The 23,080-nt window shown below is 40.1% G+C and overlaps 2 protein-coding genes across 2 annotated transcripts in view; both read right to left on the bottom strand.

Moving 5' to 3' along the window:
- LOC114480392 (NLR family CARD domain-containing protein 3-like) overlaps positions 1-23,080 on the bottom strand; it is a gene marked incomplete at its 3' end in the record, with an annotated part of 182,964 nt that overhangs the window by 135,584 nt on the left and 24,300 nt on the right. The gene's annotated exons all lie outside the window — the stretch shown is intronic.
- Positions 1-23,080, bottom strand: part of LOC114480187 (NLR family CARD domain-containing protein 3-like) — a 46,832-nt gene that overhangs the window by 4,428 nt on the left and 19,324 nt on the right. The window contains exons 6-10 of the mRNA XM_028474082.1: positions 10,350-10,404; positions 10,024-10,231; positions 8,017-9,826; positions 7,769-7,939; positions 6,979-7,124 (exon numbers count right to left, since the gene is read on the bottom strand). Of these exons, the coding sequence (XP_028329883.1) occupies positions 6,979-7,124; positions 7,769-7,939; positions 8,017-9,826; positions 10,024-10,231; positions 10,350-10,404 (2,390 nt within the window). The remainder of the gene's footprint in view (positions 1-6,978; positions 7,125-7,768; positions 7,940-8,016; positions 9,827-10,023; positions 10,232-10,349; positions 10,405-23,080) is intronic.

The raw sequence follows: 23,080 nt of genomic DNA, 5'->3' as shown, positions 1-23,080 counted from the left end.
TGTTTGTGCTCCCCTCCGTGCCCTTTCTTTTAATTGTACCTCATACATTCACTAAACACACGCATTCACACAGGGGATAGGGAAGTGCTTCTCTATTCCCCGATGGACCATAACAGGGTGGTGGGTGGGTTCACACATTTGGGCATGTCGAGCTCAGTCTTGTGTGTCGGGATTTGAGAACTGGTTGTGGAAGGGCGGGTCTACACCTCCATTCTGCTGCTGTGATTGATTAATAATGCGTCTCATCCAGAACGGTAGCCGGTAAGACAAGGACCTCTAAAGGCAGCAAATTACTTTAATGTGGAAGTGATGCAGCTTTGACCACGAGAGGGAGGCCCAGGATCCTTTAGTTTAACTCATTATATTATATATCGTTTAAGTATTATTCATCATTGTTCATTCAACTAATAACATTAAATCATTCAACAGTTAAAGGCAGGGTCGGTGATTTTTGAAAACTAGCATTATTTTGAATGTAGTTTACCCCTCCTCCTCCCCTCTGTGGTCCGTCTCACTCACATGCAAGAGCATCGCTTCTGCAGAAGTGTATCTATGCTCATCACTTGTATTGTGTAGAAACATTGTTGTCTCATTCAGCAGTAAGTAAAAACTAAACTTTATCATTATATACTGTATGTTAAAAAACGTGACTAAAAACCAAGGCCATGCAGAGTATGCAAAATAAAAAAATCTGCTGGTCCTGATGGCCTCCCGAAAGAATTTTACAACACCTTTTGGGAACAGCTTAAGGAACCAATACTGCATGTATTCAAAGAAAGTTTTTCCAAAGAAACACTACCCCCCTCTTTAAGAGTAGGATCCATTTCTCTTCTATTTAAGAAGGGAAATAAAAAAGATCTTAGAAATTGGAGACCTTTGACGTTGCTTGGCTGTGACGTAAATATACTGTCCAAAGCCCTGTTCTTTAGTATGCAAACTGTATTGGACAAGATCATTGGGATTGATCAGACATGTGGGGTCCATGGCCGGTCCATGACAGCTTGTTTGGCTCTTGTTAGGAATTCTTACCTTTATGCACAAGAGCGCCATCCCCTCTCTGCCTGTTGGGGTTAGATTTGGAGAAGGCCTTCGTCAGTATCAGCTACTATTTCTTTCAGTCTGTTTTATCAAAATTCAATTTTGGCACCAATTTTAGAAGATGGGTAGATTTGCTGTATTCTAATATTTTCAGTACAGTCTTAGTAAATGGAAGCAGTACAGAACCAATCAGTGTGTAATCAGGGGTACGTCAAGGCTGCCCACTTTCCCCTTCATTATTCATTCTGGCAATAGAACCCTTAGCATGTGCATTACGGCATGCAAAAAACATCAGAGGCCTTCCAATTCCAGGGGCAACAGGGAAAGAGGCTAAGCTAAGTCTGTACATGGACGACTTAACCCTCCTTCTCAACGACAATAAGTCAATAAGTGAGACTTTAACTATCTGTGATGACTTCAACTTGGCATCTGGTACAAAAATCAATAAAAACAAATGTGAAATATTGTTCCTCAATTGGAGAGAACCCGATGAAAACCACGGCCTCCTCCAAAAAAATGAAACAATCAAATTGTTAGGAGTTCAGATAGGAAAAGACATGGAGAAAAATAACTGGGAGTCAAAATTACAAAAAATTAAAGGTAAACTCCTCCAGTGGAAAGACAGGGACTTATCAATGATTGGGAAATTCCTTGTTGTAAAGGCTGAAATCATCGCCTCCCTTACACATTTGGCGGCAACCTTGCCCATTCCCTATGGTTGTATGGCATCACTCAGAAAGAAGAAACTGTAAAACATCTTTTCTGGTTATGCCCCACTGTTAAAGGAGGGTTTTAGTATCACCATGGTTAAAAGCTTTATATAGAGAACCACTCTGTTATGATGAAATTGCTTATGGTTGCCAAGAAAAAAAATCAAACAGATGCACACAAAAAATGGTGGGCAGTTATTAACTGTGTAAAAGAAAGTATTTGGAAAGCAAGAAATGTATATGTTTTAAGAAAGTACTGCATGCCAAATGATGTTGTCATTCCATGTTAAATGTTTTTAATGACTATTTGTTAAAAGACATGTCAATGGGACACAGGAAAAAAAAAAAAAAAACATGTTGTGGAAAGTACCGAAAACCCAAATGTTTCAAATGTTTCAATAACTGAAAGTATTCCCGCAGTTTTTTGTATTGTACTAATGTGACTTTGTACTGCTCTTGAGAGCAACCCTGCTTTTGAAAAATAAACATCAGAAAATTGAAAAATTGAAACCTGCTCCAGTCTGCAGGTCTGTGGATTGTGTTCTGAGAGGCTCTGGGTCAAATCCCTCTGGCTGTGTTGTTTACATGGGTGTCATGTCGCTCAATGGGATCCAACTCACCGAGCGACTGCAACTTTTACTGATGCCCCAAAATACCACCCTGAAGCCTCTACGCCCAGAAGGTCAGCCCCGTGTCCTTGCTAACATGTCACTGAAGGAAAATATGGAACATGCTTTTTTGATTCATTCAGATTAGGTAGAACTTTTTTACGTCCCACGTTGGGGAAATATGGTTTGTTACAGCAGCAAGAAATATAAAAGAAAAAGAAACACTTCACACATTAGGAATGAATGAATGAAACACGAATACCAAGAGTATCGCAATAATAATAATAATAATAATAATAATAATAATAATAATAATAATAGTATTAATTATAATAACATTATTATTATTATTATTATTATTAATAATAATAATAATAATAATAATAATAATAATAATAATAATAATAATAATTCCTATAACAATAAACAACAAAATATTGGCACATATTTATAATATTCAAACACAAAATGGTAAAAGGGTAAACTGATATTTGCTGTATACAGTATATGTTTACCTTTATGAACAAGGTCTGTTACTATATTACTATATTAGTGCTGTATAGTAATAATGGTTGTCACTAATGGAATCATATAATCTGGTCACGTAGTGCAACGATTACTACTACATTGTGCTCTCTACTACCACCTGTTGATCTGGGGGATTACATTTTCACTCTGCTTTAAAACTACACATTTCATATGGGACGACTGATCTTTCATTTGACTCTTGGGTGTAACGGCAGTAGTTGTAAAAAAAAAAAACCGCAGGAACATCAATAACCATGTAAATAAGAATTGAGCACTATGGCCTGTAGTTTAACAGTAAACATCCAGGTTTTCATTAGCTTAAGCAACATAGCTTTGTGTTTTTATGTATTTATTACATTTCTATTATCCAGACCAAACAATAGTCTATAATAAGCAGGACTAGAGCTGAAAGGCTTTAGTTTTTAATAAAAGCAATTTCCCCCAGGGTGTAATTAAGGAGTTCTGATTCTGATTCTGAAACCACTGTAAGCAGTTAGATCTCAGAAGCTAAGCAGGTCTGGGCCTGGTTAGTAGTTGGATGGAAGATCACTGAGAATTCAAGGTGCCACAGTGGGGTGGCAGTCACCCCAGTGGTATCTCTCATTGTGTCCTTGGGCAAGGCACTTCACCCACATTGCCTAGTATGAATGTAGTGTGTGAGTGAATGTTGGTGGTGGTCGGAGGGACCGATGGCGCACTATGGGCAGCCACGATTCAGTCAGTCTGCCTGAGGGCAGCTGTGGCTACAATAGTAGTTTACTACCACTAAGTGTGGAGTGAAAGAATAATCCCTTAATTATGTAAAGCGACTTTCAAGTGTCCAAAATAGTGCTATATAAAATTGATGTATTCTTATTATTGTTATTATCAAAAACACACCAATGAATATCACGGCTTTTGAGGAGTAATAAAGAAATACTTAATTACATCAGATAAGCATATAGAATAACAAGTTCTTCATTCATTGGTGACTGGAGAAGTGAATTCTTAGTGACTTCAAACAGTAAACCATGCTGTGACACAGACAATTACAAAGAAATGCACTAAACCCTCAACATTTGAGAAAAATACACAGTGACTCCAGAAATAAACAGAACAGCAACAAAAATACATCAAATGACAGAAAAATCTCCTTTAGATGTTGTCATGTGCAGATCATTTCCATAGATTAGAAAAAGAGTAAAGGACCCAGAATTGATCCTTGAGGCACACCACATGAGGCCGGCCTGTATTCTGAAGAGTAATTATTCCAAGTGACAAACTGCTTTCTTGATGATAAATAGCTTAAGAACCAGAACAGATTTGTCCCACTTAGGCCATATAGACAAAGCTTTTGAAATAATATGTCATCATTGACGATATTAAAGGACTTTGACAGACCAACACACACTCCAAGTGGCATTTCCTTATGTCAGTGGCTTTAGTCATGTGATTAACAAGTTGGGTGAGGGCCATTGAAGGGGAAGGTTTCTCTCTGAACCCATAATGGTGATCATAGAACACATAGTTTTCATTACACAATTTAGCCAAAAGATTATAAACTAGTAAACTACTACTTTGGAGAAACATGTTAGAATAGATATTGTATTAGAAAATAAGGAAGGATCTTCAAGTAGGTCTTCCTTTAGTTCTGCATCTTACTGCTGATCCCACAGTGCAATAGACTAACACACAATTCAACACATCCAACAATAAAGAGACATGGATGTTCTCATCATAGATCTGCTCATATCTACAGTAGACCTGTTGGTAGAAGCTTTAAAAGGCAGCTGTGATGCAGCTGTTTGGTCTCTGAGTTCATCACTAATCAAACATCACTGACAATTACACACATTCAATGAAAACACACCAGCCACCAACCAACCGCACTAAATGAGAAGAGTTTTAGAGCTAGAGGAGTCAGAGACACGTCTGTCTGTCTGTCTGTCTCACAGACAACTCAGAGTCACTGAGGAACCAATGGAACCAAAGGAACCAATGGAACCAAACCCAAATCCAGGATACAGAGTGTCAGTGAAGGAGGTACAGACGGTGTGGATGAGTCTCAGAGAGTCAGAGGAGACTTCATAGAAGGACAGGCGTCCAGCAGGGCAGTCCACATACACTCCTACTCTACCAGAGGAAGGGCAGGGACAGGAGGTAGGTGTGGCTATGTTACTGTAAATGAAGGAGTAAAAACCTCGGAAGCATTCCAGAATCCAGGACTGATTATTCCATCCAAACAAACAATCATAACTGATTCCTTTCCTTCTGATTCCTCTGTAACTCACTGCTATATTAACATCTCCATTCCACTCCACCTCCCAGTAACAGCGACCAGTCAGACCAGTACTACACAGAACCTGATAGTCATCAAATCTGTCCTGATGATCAGGATAAAGCTCCTCTTCCACACGTGTCACCGTCCTGTTGTTGTTAGACAGTCTGAGATTTGTGTTGATGGAGTTTGTGTCGAGGTGAATGTGACAGAAATCTGATGAGACACAAAGAAACAACAGTTGATCAGAATCAGAATCAGAATCAGAATCAACTTTATTGACCAAGTAATGTATGTTATACACATGAGGAATTTGACTTGGTGAACTGTGCTCTCTCTAATAGTGTAAACATTAAAAAATAACAATCAACTAGAAAAAAAAATAAAATATATATATATATATATATATATATATATATATATATATATATATATATAAACATAAATATAAACAGTAGTTAGACTAATATGTGCAAAACTAAATGAAAAAACAAAATAAGATAATAATAATAATAATGAAATGAAATGAAATGAAATAAAACAAAATAATAGTGCAGTAGTGCATTAAAGAGTAGTGCAGGTGAACATTTAAATTAATTAACATGTACATGAACATTCTCGGTGACAGATTGATCCAGGTTTGTCGTGTTTAGTTCCATGTTTATTTCACAGAAACAGGTCTGACACTCTATGACTGTTTAGTGTTGATCAGTGTGACAGCCTGAGGGAAGAAACTGTTTTTATGGCAGGTAGTTTTGGCGTACAGTGATCTGTAGCATCTGCCGGAGGGGAGGAGTTTAAACAGATTGTGTGCAGGGTGTGAGGGGTCTGCAGTGATGCTACCTGCCCGTTTCCTGACCCTGGACAGGTATAAGTCTTGGATGGAGGGCAGATCAACACCAATGATCTTTTCTGCAGTCCTGATTATCCGTTGTAGTCTGTGTTTGTCTTGTTTGGTTGTAGAGCCAAACCAGACAGTGATGGACGTGCATAGAACAGACTGAATGATGGAGGTGTGATCATGTGATGCTTCATTCTCTCTGTATCACTGACATGTTCATTCACTCAGAGCTTCATGAGGACACTTTGAATGAACGCACACACACACTTACACTTCCTCAGACCAGCTTTGATCCTCTGCTCTCCTCCATGGTCCGCCCTGCAAGAGCAAACACAGGCAGTGATTTACACACCTAAAGAGTCCAAAGTGCTGCTCAGAAACCTGATGCCATCTCCATCAAGCTCTCCATGTTTCTACTGGTTTGTCTTCAACAGTTTCACCTTCTTCATCTCCTTCAAAGTGTTCCTCTCTTCATCCGCACTGATTGGTTCCACCTCCTCTAATCTTCTCTGTCATTCCTTCATCAGCTCCTCATAGTTCTCCATCAGCCTCTCCTCACTCTTCACTACCTTCTTATATCTGTCCTTCATCCCTCTAACCTGTCCCAGTCCTCCTCCTTTAGTGTCCCACCTCTCACACCTCCATCACATTCCTCTGATACAGCTCTCTGTCACACATGTGATGGGGATTGATGTGAACATGTGATGAGCTGCTGTGATGTGTCTCACCTCAGAGTGTGCAGTTTCTGAGAGAGCAGCTTCACTGCTGAGTCTCCTGGATGGTTGTAGCTCAGGTCCAGCTCTCTCACACTGGAGGAGTTGGAGCTCAAAGCTGCTGCCAGAGAAGCCCCGCCCACCTCTGTGATGACACAACCTGACAGACTGGATTCAGAAAAACATCCACAACTCAGGAAACAAGTGAGGAGACGAGGAACAGGACAGTGTTGATGGAACATGTGATCCACTGACCTGAGAGAATCCAGTTTACAGTGAGGACTCTTCAGTCCTTCACAAAGCAGCTTTACTCCTGAATCCTGCAGATCATTGTTGCTCAGGTCCAGATGTTTCACACTGGAGGACTGAGAGCTGAGGACTGAGGACAGAGCTGCACAGCTTCTCTCTGTGAGACCACAGAAACTCAGTCTGTGGGAGAAAGACATTCACTTATTAATAATAATCATCATCACATTATCGACAGGATTCAAACCTCTGCCGTACACTTCATCTGCTTTATTACCTCCACCAAGGAGGAAAGATTTCAGCTGCCGGAGGGACTCCTGATCAATAAACTGATTCTGGATCAGTTTCAAAGATAAAAAATGCCTATCTCTCGTCATCATATAAATTCATATCTGGGTTTGTAATTGATGGATCTGTATAAAATGTGACTCAGTTATATTGGGTTGATTAATCAATTATCCCACTGAGTTTCATCCAGATCAGATCTAGAGTGAGCATTCCATTGATGTATTTTCTTTTTTAAGCGTGTCCATACACTGTGACCTCGTGGTTGTTTATGACTAAAAATAAATTATAATGTGCTGTCCAAATGAACACTGGAGCTCTCTGAGTGCTCTTGTTAAATTTACTAATGTAGATGACATGATTTTTGAGTTGATAAATTGTGTCTGAGAAAATATTTAAAAGTAATTTCATTAGATATATTTATATTTTTTGTTATGAACAAAATTCTCAGTAGTTCAGCTTTATACACATCACATAAATCCAGCTTTAATGTGAGGGTTGTAAAAATGTTGAGTCTTCTGATTCCCTGTGATCCCACTGACCTGAGAGAGTCCAGTTTACAGCGACTCTTCAGTCCTTCACACAGCAGCTTCACTCCTGAATCCTGCAGATCATTGTTACTCAGGTCCAGATGTTTCACACTGGAGGACTGAGAGCTGAGGACTGAGGACAGAGCTGCACAGCTTCTTTCTGAGAGACCACAGAAACTCAACCTGATGAAGAATCAGAGAAACCTTACAGATGTTTGTCTGTGAGAGAATTAAAGACATGTTCTTTTAAAGTCACATACTCAGCTTTCTTGGAGGCTTTGATCACTGGGAGCAGCTTCAGAAAAGCTTCCTCTGAAGGAGAGAATCTCTTCAGTTCAAAGACATTCAGATGATCTTGTGATGACAGTAAGATGAAGACCAGAGCTGACCACTGAGCAGGAGACAGTTCCTCTCTGGAGAGACGTCCTGATCTCATGGACTGTTGGATTTCCTCCAGCAGAGTTTGATCATTCACTTCATTCAGACAGTGGAACAGGTTGATGCTTCTCTCTGTGGACAAACTCTCACTCAGCTTCTCCTTGATGTATTTAACTGTTCTCTGATTGGTCTGTGAGTCACTTCCTGTCTGTGTCAGCAGACCATGTAGGATCCTCTGATTGGTCGGCAGTGACAGACCCAGCAGGAAGCGGAGGACCAAGTCCAAGTGTCCGTTTGGACTCTGTAAGGCCCTGTCCACAGCGCTCTGATGGAGAAGGTTAAAGTCCTGCTCAGCTCCACCATGGAGAAGGTTCTTGGAGGTTTTTTTCTGTGGTTGAAGTTCCAGCAGGTTGACTTTAGAGCTGATAAAGGTCTGATGGACGTGAAGAGCAGCCAGAAACTCCTGAAGGCTGAGGTGGATGAAGGTGAACACCTTGTCCTGGTACAGGCTGCTCTCCTCTCTGAAGACCTGTGTGAACACTCCTGAGCACACTGAGGCTGCTCTGAGGTCCATGCCACACTCTGTCAGGTCACTCTCATAGAAGATCAGGTTTCCTTTCTGCAGCTGCTCAAAAGCCAGTTTTCCCAGAGACTCCATCATCTCCCTGCTCTGTGGACTCCAGTGTGGATCTGTGGCAGCTCCACCATCAAACTTTACCATCTTGACTTTAGCCTGAAGGACCACATAGTGGCTGTAGATCTGAGTCAGAGTCCTGGGCAGCTCTTCCACCTCTCTGCTCTTCAACACGTCCTCCAGAACTGTAGCAGTGATCCAGCAGAAGAGCGGGATGTGGCACATGATGTGGAGGCTACGACACGTCCTGATGTGGGACATGATTTTGTAGACCTGCTCCTCATCTGTGGACCTCCTCCTGAAGTACTCATCCTTCTGAGGGTCAGTGAACCCTCTGACCTCTGTCACCATGTCCACACACTCAGGAGGGATCTGATTGGCTGCTGCATGCCGTGTGGTTATCCACAGGCGGGCTGATGGAAGCAGTTCTCCTCTGATGAGGTTTATCAGCAGAACCTCCACTGAGGTGGACTCTGAGACATCAGTCAGGGTCTGAGTGCTGAGGAAGTCCAGAGGGAGCCGACACTCATCCAGACCATCCAAGATGAACAAAACCAGGAAGTCCTGGAAGCTGCAGATTCCTGTTTCTTTGCTTCCAGAGAAGAAGTGATCAACAAGTCCCACCAAGCTGAAGCTCCTCCCCCTTAGCACATTCAGCTCCCTGAAGGTCAGTGGAAATGTGAAGTGAACCTCCCGTGGGGCTTTGTCTTCAGCCCAGTCCACAGTGAACTTGTGTGTTAAGAGTGTTTTCCCAATGCCAGCCACGCCCTTTGTCATCACTGTCCTGATTGGTCGAGGTCTTCCAAGAGGGGCTTTAAAGAGCTCTTCTAGTGTGATGGCTCTTTCTGCTGAGTCTGATCTCCTGGATGCTGTTTCTATCTGTATGACCTCGTGTTCCTGGTTGACCTCTCCACCCACTCCCTCTGTGATGTAGAGCTCTGTGAAGATATCCTTCAGGAGGGTTAGACTTCCTGCTTTAGCCACGCCCTCAGACACACACTGGAACTTCTTCTTCAGCTTGGATTTCAGCTCACGTTGGTATTGATGAGCCTTTGTTCCTGAATAAAGACAAACCTAATGTTAGAGTGGAGTAGTCAGAGCAGGTTTGAACATTGGAGATCAAAGTGTGTGATGTTCTCAGTCTGGATGGTTCCTCAGATTAAATGTGACTGATTGAATCATGCTTTGGAAAAGAAAAGCCAGCTTAGTCCTTCATGTGATGTTCCTCACAGTGAAGATGTTCACATGCTCTTACTGCTCCGCAGACGCTCAACCAGCTCCTCCTGTTTCATCCTCTTCAGGAAATACAGTGTGATGGTCAGAAAGGCCTCCCTGCTCTTCCTCTGCTCCTCATCTTCACCCTCCATCTGACTCTCTGAGCACTCAGGATCATCTCCATCCACTATCTTCTGCATGTGTTTGAGCTCAGCCTTAACATAGCTGATGATGTTGTCCTCCAGCAGCTGGAACACAAACACATTAAAGGTTATCACTGAAGGCATCATCCAATAATCCGAAAGCCTGAAGCTGTTGTTTGATCACAGGCTGACACAGGTTTAGTGTCTTTGTAGACGTACACACCATAAAGATGGAGTCCAGCTCAGCTCCTGAGGAACCATCCACACCCTCCAAGTTGCTGTGGAGAAGACGCAGATACTCAGACACACTGAGGGGCAGCTGGAGGAAAGCACAGGAAGCTCTGCTAACATCATGTCAAATGGCCGATTCGGTGGAATAATTTAGTAACTATGGTTATTGTCCTTGAGACAAAGTGCAGTGAGTCTGGAACAGAAATTGATTCAGATACAGATACTGGAATTTTCCTTTGTAGGTCAGCTAACGTGAGTTTAACCTATAGAAGTAAATCTCTGGGCCCTACCCTCAGGGGTTAGGTGCTGCTGAGGTGTGTGTGTGTGTGTGTGTGTGTGTGTGTGTGGGGGGGGGGGGGGGGGGGGGGGGGGGGATGTTGGCGGGAGGCCTTGGGGTTGGGAGTTAGGGTTGATTGCGAGGTACGCTGGGCCCACGGTTCCTTGGGGCTTTCTCGGGTGTGTATGTGGGGGGCTGGAGCTGCCTCTCAGTTTGGGGACTCGGGGGCATCTGAGAGACTGCTTGGTTGGCCCCCATTCTTTCTGCTGGCCTGACTGCATCTTCGAGCCCGGGGCGACGCTTGGGTTCGCAAAAGCGGTTCTGTCACAAACACTGGCACTGGCCTTGGGCTGTGGAATAAACTCATACTGGGCTTAACCTTAGACACGTAGATCCCAAATACAGTTTTAGTAGGGCAATATAAAATCCGCGTTTACGAAATCGCGGACGGAATTGCGGACCGAATCACAGAATCGACCATTGAAAACAGTTAAACACAGAATCGGCATGAAACGCTGTGATCGTGAGGCAAGGAATGTTTTTTTATGGAGAAATGTTTCAGGAGACCGCTTTATGCACCGGTGCACTGCCCTCCCCCCTCATGTCCTGACTGCATTAAACTCTGCCTAAACCACTACAAATAGCATCTAAACTGCCAAAAACAATGCAAATCATCACTGATTCCTAAATACATAGCCACCAGTGCCCACATACCTTTGCTGTCTCTGTGAAGCTCCATCCGTTTCTCATATAGCGCTGCAGTGCTCAGTGAAAACAGCAGCAGCTTTATTCAGTTTTACCTGATCAGAGCGTTTAAACATCTCATCAGTGCTACATAATATCTGTGGATAAAGTTGTCTGCTGTTGTGGACAAGACCATCGATGCGTTTTTCATGTATTGCTTCAGCGCTCAGTGGAAACATGATCAGCTTTAATTAGCTTCACCTGCTCATTGTTTGAACAATATCTCATCAGAGCTACAGAATATCTGTGGATAAAGTTGTTCTGTTGTTGTAGACAAGATCATTGATACGAGGGATTGTAGAGTCTTAAACATCAGAGGTTAATGATAACTTCTAATACTGTAAAATATTCTGGCCCCTAGTGTTGAAACAATCGATGCATCCTTGCATCCATTTATTATTGTGTGATCAGTACGGTCTGGAATGATGCCATCAAGATCATTTAACTTAGGTTATTTTAAACTAAATTGATCAATAAACCTGCTCAGATTCAGTAAACTATTGATCCCTAAGGGGAAAGTGGGTGACATCAATGCCGTTCTCATACATCTTTATATGATATAAATAATTAAAAAGGAGCAGTGTCGTGGAATTTTTCTCGTGCTGCCTTTGGAATAAAGTATTTGAAACAGAGTTTCTGTAGTCAGAGAAGTTATTTATTTGGGGTCCCCCAAAGATACAGGTCATTTACAGAGAGCACATGCCAGTTATGCTGTCTGCAGAGTATGTGTCCACAGAGAGTCTGACATCAGTTTTTAAAGAGACAGTTTCAAATGGTGAAGGGCTTTAGAGTGAAGGGCTTTAGAGTTTAAGCCTTTGCCAAGTTTTGAAAGGTAAGGAGGGGTTTGGGTGTTATCTCTGGTGAAACTTGGACGGGGCAGTGTCATGGAATTTCTTAATTGGTTTGTTGGTTTGGGGCTTGTGGAAAACATCTTATGAAGTGAAAACACCAGCTTTCCAGCTTTCACGGGCGCTTTGACCTCGAGATCAAAGTTCTTGTGGTTTCAGTCTTTATCACAACAGTCAGTGTAACGCTACATAATTTTATACTATTGAAGATGGTGCAAACATGCCTTGGTCGAAAGCAGGAATGTAGAAGTGGGATAGTGCAGCTGAAAGTGGCAGCATGGAGTTGGTGATATGACAACGTCTCTTTGATATGCTGGGTGAGCCACCGTGAGGTGTGGGTGGAGCTTTCTCTTGTTTTGCTATTGGAGCTCTTCTATGACCTGAGGGAGAGGTTACTAGCACGTCACCCCTGCAGTTTTGGTGTGTGGATGTGTGTGAGCGGGAAAGATCAGTTCTAAAATGAGAAGCTAAATGTTGGTGGGCATTCTCATGAAGTCGCCAGGTTGGAGATCGTGCAGAGGAGTGTCGGAGGACAGAGGCAGTGCTGCTTGGATTCTGATTCATGCATCATGTCTGCCTCCTCTCGCTCTACGTTGAGTGGAGGCTTGGCACGCCCCGTCCGTCAGTAACTAGGCACGTTACTCAGCGTCTCCTCGTTCTGGTGTGGTCTAGATGTTGTAGCCCCCTCAGCAACCTTAGCCTTCATGTGTGTAATGAGGAGCGTCTGGAACAGACCCCCACCACCATTTGGATTTCCAGGTGTTTCTACAGTGATCTTTCACCACCGGTCCCCAGGGATAAGGACCAGACACCGGAATAGAAATGCTGCTGCCACCTGGGTTCTAAAGATTGCTAAAATAGACAGCAGACTAATGCAGTACTTTAACATGTTATTTTCAAACAATGTGGAACAGGAGGAAGAGGGTCAGATGGTTTCGTATATTAGTTTGTTAGTCTGTTAGGCTATCATGTAGCCTCTGTAGCTAATGCCCAGCTGTAGTCAACCAGGAGTCCAAAAAAAAAATTAAACTTAAATGCAATAAATACAAATGCAATAAATTTAGGTCTGGGGAGTATTGGATCACAAGTATCAGCCTTACATAATTTTGATACAAATTCTATGCTTTTGTTCCCTACCAATTTCACCCACACTACTGCTATTCTTTTCTCTTCTTTGTATTACACTGTTGTCAATATATTATTTTGTTTTATTGTCCTGTTTTTTATCATGAAGTGTCCTTGGGTGGCCTGAAAGGCGCTTTTAGATAAAATGAATTATTAATATTATTATTATTGTTATTATTATTATTATTATTATTATTATTATTATTATTAATAATAATCACAGAAGGCCCCAACAAAAGAAAGTGACAGGGTTACCACACGATGTGGAGCAGAGGCTTCAAAAAAAATAAAATAAATACAAATAAATAAACCAACATCAGAATTGAAACGAACATTGTTGACCCTGGTTAGGGATCCCTGAAAACATCAAAATAGAAAATCATATCAGGATTAATGAGATGCTTGTCGAATAAATCAGGCCTCAGAGAACATGACCAGGTTTAGTTCCGCCACACTCACCAAACCTATGGGCCCATGTGGGCCACCCTCATGAAACCATTAAAATGCCATGTCCGTAATGATTGTAAACATAAAATGTGAAAACTTAGTTATATAACTAAATATTATAATAAAGAAAACAATTGTCTGTATCTTGCGCAAAGATTAATTTCCAAATAAGAAACAATAAGTAAATACTTTAAAATTAATGCTTACAAACACTTCAGACTCTGTTAATAACAGTGACGTGCCGTGACCACTAGAGATGAGTAGGCACGTTGCAAATCGAGACGACCAATGATAATTTCATGTTTCTGCTGGCAAGTGTTAGTTCAATTAAAATAATCTTTATTTGTATAAAGCAATTTCCAACAAAGTCATCTCAATTCACTTATCAAAATATAAAATTCATAATAAGAAAGAAAAAACCCAACAAAATCCACATGAACAAGTATTTAGCCATCTAACAAAATCAACATCATAAACACCATAAAAGAAACATAAACAATTAAACAATATAGCCTCCATACTCTCCCAAGAAGATATATCTCATGACACGGCAGCACATCCGTTGTTTGTGTTGGAAACACAGAAACACGGAGAAAATAGCTAACCCCACTATGCAGCCTTTGAACCCAATAACGGAGCCAAAAAGACTGGCCCAACACTTTGAAGTGTTCAGTAGGAACTCTTTTTATGACTCCACACGGGGGAAGAACATCCGTCTTCTCCCTCCTTTACAAACAGATACCTTTGGGATGCTGTAAGATCACAGAACTGTCCCACTGACCCCTGACCCCTGTGGTGAGCTGTCACACAATGACACTTCCCAGGCCTTCTCTGAGATGTGTCCCAGTGAAGAAGTAAGAACAAAGAAACTATAATATGTTTGAAAAGTCACAAATGAAAACATTATTCGAATGGTTTCTGCAGAAATTGAAATTGCAAATATTGTCTGTCCTATTCCACTCTTTTCAGATAATTTTATACCCACAGAATGCTATTTTAAATGTTTTATCAGTTAAAAAGTGCTTAAAATACCAGAAAACATCACAAAAGTCACTTTAAGGTATCTACTGCAACCATATAGTAAAGAAGAGGCATAACATTATTAATGATATTTATGTTTATGAGTAATTACAAGTAAAATTAATTAACCGGTTCCTAAAGTAATACTAGGCTATTTTCCAGTCGTGTTTGGTATCAAACTCTTTCGTAATACATGATATTTCAAGATATGATGTTGAAAAGATTATTTGAATATGCTGAACTCATTATGGTTTATGTGTAAATCTAGGAACCATCCCTCCTGTTTGTCTTTGTCTCACATAAACACACACCCAAAGGCAGCCAGCTGAGATGCTGGCAACTTTAAACGAAGCTTTCTTCTTGGGAGGCGAGTCTCAAAGATAATCTTTTAAAAAGAAGAAAACCGCCCAAAATTTCAGTTTTGGGACGCTGGCGTTTCATGCTCAACGCGTTTCCCTTCCCCACCTTTTCATTTATTTCATTTTATTTTTAGTTGAAACAGTTAGATTTTTGGAACCAACAGCTGCTTGGTTCGGACGAATCCAGCATCTAGTGACGTGCGTAACAGCCGAAAAAGAAGCCCGGCCCGCGACCCATTGGGGTAAGCCACGAGCCATTCTCTAACCCAGCTGTGAAGGCCAGAACCGCCTGGATCGGCTGAAGGGGCTATACTCTGTTGAAATGCAACAGAACTCAAAGGTGGCAGGTCCGACTGCATTTCTTCAAACAGCACCTCCAGGTCCAACCCTGACATCATCTTCAAGGTACCTGAATGAACTTTCATCAGCAAACTTCATCCACAATAGATCACATACATACTTCCATAACTGCACACTTACACACACTCACAACATGTTCCACACACAGTTCATCTCATTCATGTTTGTTCGTTCTCCCCTGTCTGTCCTCCTCTCTTTGTTTTATGAGCTCTCTTTATGATTTTATTCTTTGATTTTATGATCTTATTATTCGAATATGTATCCTGCATTTTTATTCAATATTTAGTAGACTAGCATTCTCCTAGAATAGTGATTTCACTTTATTACATATAATCTTCACTTTTATTAGCCTAGAAATGCATTTTATCATGATTTAATTATCCCATTTCAATTGATATTTTGACTGTGTTAATTGTTGAATTTTGAATAAAGGGTTAAACGTTATCTTTGATTGCTCTGATTCATTAAAGCTGTGATTATGGTGATTAGACATAATTCTCCTGTTAAAAGGAGTGGCACTCCGCAAAAGTTGAAGTAATATTAATAATCATAATTAATATTCTTATTTATACAACCCATTATTAATAACTCATCCTCCTACACATCTTTAAAAAGCTGTCGTTTTTCCTCAAAAAAAGTTTCTCTATCACTGTCATCCTGACTGTAGTGTTATCCCGCCCACTCGCTAGAGAACGTAGCAGCAGTGGTCACATGGAATCAATTCACTAATGTACTGTGAACTTACTGTATGTATAGAATTTAGCATAGCACGGTTACGTCCAAAGGCAGCTCTCTACGCTGCCTTTGGACGTAAATGGTTGTCATCTTGGGGACCTGACTGCGCATGTGCAAACACGTAAAACCACGCAATGGGAACAGAGGCAGAGCAGCAACGTGCTTTTGGGAGGGGACGTGGCCTCCCTCTGCCTTACAGTGGCGTGAGACTGTGCAGCTGTTCCAGGAAATAGCGCTGTTTAGTAATTTGGCCGATGAAATGCACAAAATGTGGACACTTTCAAACTTATAAGTACTGTAGACTATTGGAAATGGAAAAATAAATAATTTATAATTATATTATAATTAAAACAAATAATCAAAAAATCAATTCACCCTTGGGTAGGCAGTGCCTACCTTGCCTACCCTGACGGCACGTCCCTGGTTAATAATGCCCAAAAAAGAAAAAAATGTTTAATCTTGTTATTAAAGATTTAATGTAGTATCCCTAATGAAACCAAGATTTCATGAGGATCGCCCATGTGCACACAGACACTCCCACACACACATCCACATTTCAGCTGCATGGTCTAAAAATACACACACACACACACACACAATTGAGTGAGCAAAGCACAGCAAGGCTTCTTTCCCTATCTTGCTTCATACTGATATCAAACTTAGGTTCTTAGGCCAAACGGGGTCCCACAGAAAACCTGTTTGGAATGTTATTAAACCTTGTATTATAATTGGTAAAGTACAATAACCAATATTTAAGATTTTCTAATGGTTAATTTGGCTTTTTAAACTATTTAAATTCTGCACATATTAAATTTAACAAACTTATTTCCCAGAAAACTCTTTCAATTCAATCAAACTCAATCCAGTTTATTATCTTTATAGGGTTAAAACACATGAGCTAGTTGTTTTACTTTATACTAGTAGAAGAAGAGAAAAGAAGTAAAAAAAAAAAAAAGTAAAAAGGTGATTCATGGAAGGAAATATACTTTCCCTGGATTTTTATTTTAGTATGTACATTTAGCACTTCCTCCCAGCAATAGAGTCCTGCCTCTTTTATCAGCAATTAATGCTGGAGGCCTTTGAAGGAAAAGGTTATTGCCTTTTTACTGCGCAGTCTTTCAGATCAATTTGCACAAAGGAAGACACAGAATCTGGGTCGAAGGAATAAAATGTGAAGAGAGTTTTCCCATTGTCTTGTCGTCTGCAGTTAATTTAAATCTGAATTTGATATACTTTATTAATCACAAATTAAGTTTAACAAACCCAGTTATTTTCAAGTTATTACTTTGTCATTTGTTGTTCAGGTCGAACATGTACATTCATTTGCAGTGACGTGACCACTAGGGTTGGGTAGGCAGGTTGCAAATCGAGACCACCAATGACAATTTCATATGTTTCTGCTGTCAAGTGTTAATTCAATTCAAATCAATTTTATTTGTATAAAGCAATTTCCAACAAAGTCATCTCAATGCGCTTATCAAAATATAAAATTCATAATAAGAAAGAAAAAACCCAATAAGATCCACATGAACAAGTGTTTAGCCATCTAACAAAATCAACATCATAAACACCATTAAAGAAACATAAACAATTATTTAATTTAGCCTCCATACTCTCCCAACAAGATATATCTCAGCAACAAGCCTTTGGGAGAGTGAGACTGTGCAGCTGTTCCAGGAAATAGCGTTGTTTAGTAATTTGGGCTATGAAATGCACAAAATGCAGACACTTTCAAATTTATAGGTACTGTAGGCTATTGGAAATGGAAAAATAAATAATTTATAATTATATGATAATTAAAAAAAAATAAATAAATAAATTATAATTAAATAATCAAAATATCAATTCACCCTTGGGTAGGCACTGCCTACCTTGCCTACCCTGACGGCACGTCACTGTTCATTTGTATTCATCAATGAGACCAACTTCCCAATTTGATCATTAAATTATTATCCCTTCTCCCACTCTTCCTTTTTCATTATTATTATTAATAATAATAATAATAATAATAATAATAATAATAATAATAATAATAATTATTATTATTATTATTATTATTATTATTATTATTATTATTATTATTATTATTATTATTATTATTATTATTATATAAGACAAAAAGAAAGAGGAAATAAAATAAACAAATAATAAAAAAAAAACAGACAAACTTTAAACTATAATTTTCCAGCACAGACCGTTAGGCAGTCTCAGAGGGGCTTCATTTTGGCCAACAATCCAGTCCTTCTTCCCCTTTTTTCTGCAAAAACAGAGAAGTAAATGGTGATTTCTTCACAGTATTCTAATTTTTTGAAATTCTGTTTTCGTGGGTTTTATGGATTGGAAGCCCAAACTATGTAAAAATAAACAAATAGATACTTGAAATCGTTTAAATTGTGGGCCCTGAATCTAGACAAGTGTATCAGTAACGATAGCATCTTTCAACATTGCCTTTCCCTCAATGTTACACTTTCCCTTTTCCATCTTCCTGACTTCGAAACCAACTTTCTACTTCTTCCTTCCATAAGGATAAAATATGTTTGTGTTTACCCAACCTTTCCGAATCCTTTGAAGGGATTTTTCTTTCTTTCTCAACTATACTTCAGCATTTTTAATCACATCCTCAAGTTTCATCAATTATGCCACACTCCGGCTTCTCCTACAGGAAAAATCACATTGTTTACAACAAGGGTTTTGTGGGCAATTAAAGTGTAAAATATAAGGGTAGAGGGGAGAATGGGGGTGGGAGACAAAGTGAGTGTTGTGGGAGTGGTGTTTGTGCATGCCTGTTTAACAGCGTTATCAGTGTAGGGTGCGTGTTACCCTTCTTTGGCCATCAGTCGGACATAAGATAATGGTTGGGACCCATCCCCTGACCTCTGACCTGCGGTAATTGTTGTATGACTGATGGTCAGTGTTTCTGTGACTCTAGCCATCACGAGGATGTCTCCGATTGGAGTTGGGGTTGTGAGGATAGTTGTATGACAAGTGATCAGGTCTGTTATAGATGTAGCAGCGATCTTTGTTGTCTGGGTTAGTGTCTCTGTTGCTACGGAAGGGATGTTGATGTTGAAGGCCCCGTGTGGTGTTTGCTGCCCCATCCATCTTGTCCATGCTAACGTCTTGGAATTGCTTTTTAGCTGGCAGCCATAGGATTTGTGACAAGGACTGCAACAGAGGAAGCAACAGTCTTTACCACCCTTAGCGCCCCTTGGTTGATGCTGATTAGGTGGAGGGAAAACAGAGCATCCCTGTGCAGCAGGATGACGTTGGCATTGGTGACCATCTCTGTTGTCGAAACGATTGGGGTTGTTGTTGGTTTCACCTTGAAATGTGATCAGTGCTGTCAGCAAGGATTAGAGAGCCGATAGCATGAAGGCTGATAGCATGATGGCATTGTCTTGGGCCTCTCTTTTATTTTGATTCGAAAGTCACTGTCCCCTTTGTCGATCCTGTATGAAGTCGGTTTGTGGGCTTGAACTGTGCTCAATCCTTGAAGTGGAAGTGAATCTTGGTGCGGTTGGGTAGCTGGTAGTTGAGGTGGTCGAGGAATGGGAACCCAGTCATTAATGCCCGGGTGAGGAACCTCAGGAATTGGCAACATAGGGTAGAGGATAAAGGGAAGGAACTCGGGTTGAGGATATGGGGGCGGAGGACAGAGAGAGGAAAAATTACTAGTCTTGGTAAAGGGTCGTGCCAACATGGAACTATTTTCCTCTGTCTTTTTTTCCTTAGCCCTTTTCTCTGCTTGTTCACGTAACTGTTTCTCCCTGTGCACACTGTCTTGTTCTTACATTGTTAGACACTGATCATGTCCCTCATATCTAAATACTTTTTAGAGGCTGAAAATAACTTTTCCTTTTCTGCCTGTAATTTACCTCTGAGAGTGGCTAGTTGACGTCCTGCACCCAGATATTAAGGTACTTGGTATATTCAAGTCCATGTCTTTTAATCATGTCAGTCACTATCGGAAATGTTCAGTCCCCAATTTCATCCTTATTCCTTTTCACATGTGTGTGTGTGTGTGTGTGTGTGTGTGTGTGTGTGTGTGTGTGTGTGTGTGTGTGTGTGTGTGTGCGCATCGGAGTCATACAGACTAGTATTCTCCTATGTCTCTCGGACTCGCCCTATTGTGTGTGTGTAAAGCAAGTCTTAGTAACCCTGTTTATAATTATTCCAATAGAAAAGAAGGCAGTTTTTTTTTTAACCGTATTCGTAATTGGAGGTCTTCAGAAAAAAGGTCCATTCCTGTAGGATGAAGCGTTGACAGCCATGAAAGGTTGGGTAAGAGGCAGATTCTTCTCTTAGGAGAACTTGATGGCCAATCAGAATCTCCGGTTTCCAACGGTCAAACGCTCATCCCATCCGCCTCGCCAAGTTTGTCGTGGAATTTTTCTTGTGCTGCCTTTGGACTAAAGTATTTGAAACAGAGTTTCTGTAGTCTTAGAAGTTATTTAGGGGGCCCAAAGACACAGGTCATTTACAGAGAGCACATGCCAGTTAAGCTGTCTGCAGTGTGTCCGCAGAGAGTCTAACATTAGTTGTTAAAGAGACAGTTTCAAAAAGTGAAGGCAGAACTTTAGAGTTTCAGCCTTTGCCAAGTTTTGATAGGTAAGGAGGGGTTTGGGTGTTATCTCTGGTGAAACTTGGCAGTTTCATGGAATTTCTTAATTGGTTTGAAGCTTGTGGAACATCTTATGAAGTGAAAACACCAGCTTCCAAGCTTTCAAGGGTGCTTCAACCTCAAGATCAAAGTTCTTGTGGTTTCAGTCTTTATCAAAACAGCAAAACAGTCAGTGTAAAATGATTACATGAAGAATCCACATGATTATGGTTTTGCCACAATAGCAGTCAGAATAATCTTTTATCTACTTTATAATTGTATCTTACTTTATTTTTTACAAACATTTTTGTTTAATTTTGTTTCCTCACAGGAGTTAAAAGGTAATATTTTGTAAAAATGAAAAAAAAAAAAAAAAAAAAAAAAAAAAAATTGAAAAAAAATTAGGTCGAAAACACGGAATTTGGGAAAAAAAAATAGATTTCATCGGGCCCTAATTTAGGTATAACCACTCACTCCTTCCCTCTGTTCTTGGCCACCACCATTATACTTAACTGAATACACAACACAATAAGCACAATATGCACAACTGTAACATCACAAGCTCACTTTTACAAAATCAACTCCTCCCCACCCTTTCCATGTCCTACCTTGACTCCCTCTTCACTGTTCCTTTCCCCCTCACCTAGGTGTAACACTGCCCTCTCTTTTTATATCCTCCCTATAATAAAGTGTTTCTTAGCCTTCCTTGGGGAGGGCTGGTGATGGTCACAATTATGCAATAAAATACATTTATTTAATTGCAAGAACAAAACATGCATTGCTGTCTTTAAAAGATTGCACTTTTTTTAGTGTTGACCTTTAACAGCATGTGCAAAGTAAAAAAAAATAAAAAGTAAATTTGTACAGTCTTGGCATGTGAATCTCCATCACTGACAACAATTCAATATGCAACTCGATACACGACCAGCAATATGATACATTAGCGATACATTTATTCCCCTGACGATACGATTCAATACTATGCACCCCTGCTCCCTATCTGATATTTATTTGATGGCGATTAAATTTTTCAGGATGCAATAACTATTGCATCAGGATTACTATTGCAACAACACTGCCCCCGCGACCCGGAAACGGCTAAGCGGGAGAAGATGGATGGATGGATGGAAGGATGCAATTTTGTGTGATACGATGTGATACAACATGATGCAAAAAAGTTATACCAAAAATTTAAATAGTAAATAAGTAGCTGCAATTTAGTGGTACCAGAGGCAGAGGATTTATTGTATTCCTTATAAGCAGCAAATTTAACAAAAAAGGTACATTTTGCTTATAATTTCTACTAGTACTATGCATCAATTTATGTAACAAAAAAAAGGCTTTTCACAAGTAGCGTTAGGATTTAGAACCAGATTTAACATAAGGAACAGGAATGGGTTCCTCATGTTTAGAACCTGTTTATCACACTGTCATAATTTAAACAGTAAACAGTGATAACGTTACTCTCACTGAGTGACTGAAAGGGGAACTTTCAATAGTAATGTCCAGATTCTTGTCTGCCACAGATACTAATATGAACTGTTCAGCAGGTATTAGGTAGGGATGAGAGTATTCTGTATCTGTATCTGTACTTATCATATTAATTATCTGTATCTGTACTTGGAGTGCACAGGGCCTAACCCAAAAGTGGGTCGGGTTGACTTGAAATGGGCAGGGCTTTAACCAGTATGTAATTTTAAGCATGCAACTGATATGGGTTGATCAGAAATTTTTATATTTATTGCTGATTAGAAAAGTATTTACTGGACAGCATCAGCATTGAGCTTCAGATCAATGGTTTTGATCACGATAGCAAACAAATTATTTACAAAAAAAGTTTTAATTTGCAACACATGCAGTTGCAATTATGAAGTAAAGTGTAAGAATTTTCATACTCAACACTGTGTGTGTGTGTGTGTGTGTGTGTGTGTGTGTGTGTGTGTGTGTGTGTGTGTGTTTGTGTGGCTAAATTTGTTTGATAATGAAATACAGCAAGAAAGTGTCAGACACTCAGTGAAGTAAAAAAAAACTGGTTAGAGCCAGTTGAGGGTTAAAAAGGCATTCTACCAAGCGCCACGTCTGAACGAACTTACGTTTACCAGAACTTCAGCTGGTTAATAAGTAAACTGAAGAAAAAACAAACCTGAAGCTGAAGAAACCCTAAATGTTAATGGGAAAAACCTGCAAACCTGAGAGACAGAGAAAGAG

This window comes from Gouania willdenowi, chromosome 18 (genome assembly GCF_900634775.1).
Source record: "Gouania willdenowi chromosome 18, fGouWil2.1, whole genome shotgun sequence".
Classification (NCBI taxonomy): domain Eukaryota; kingdom Metazoa; phylum Chordata; class Actinopteri; order Blenniiformes; family Gobiesocidae; genus Gouania; species Gouania willdenowi.
The sequence above is the reverse complement of the archived record's forward strand: the minus strand, read 5'-3'. Positions and strand labels throughout refer to the sequence as shown.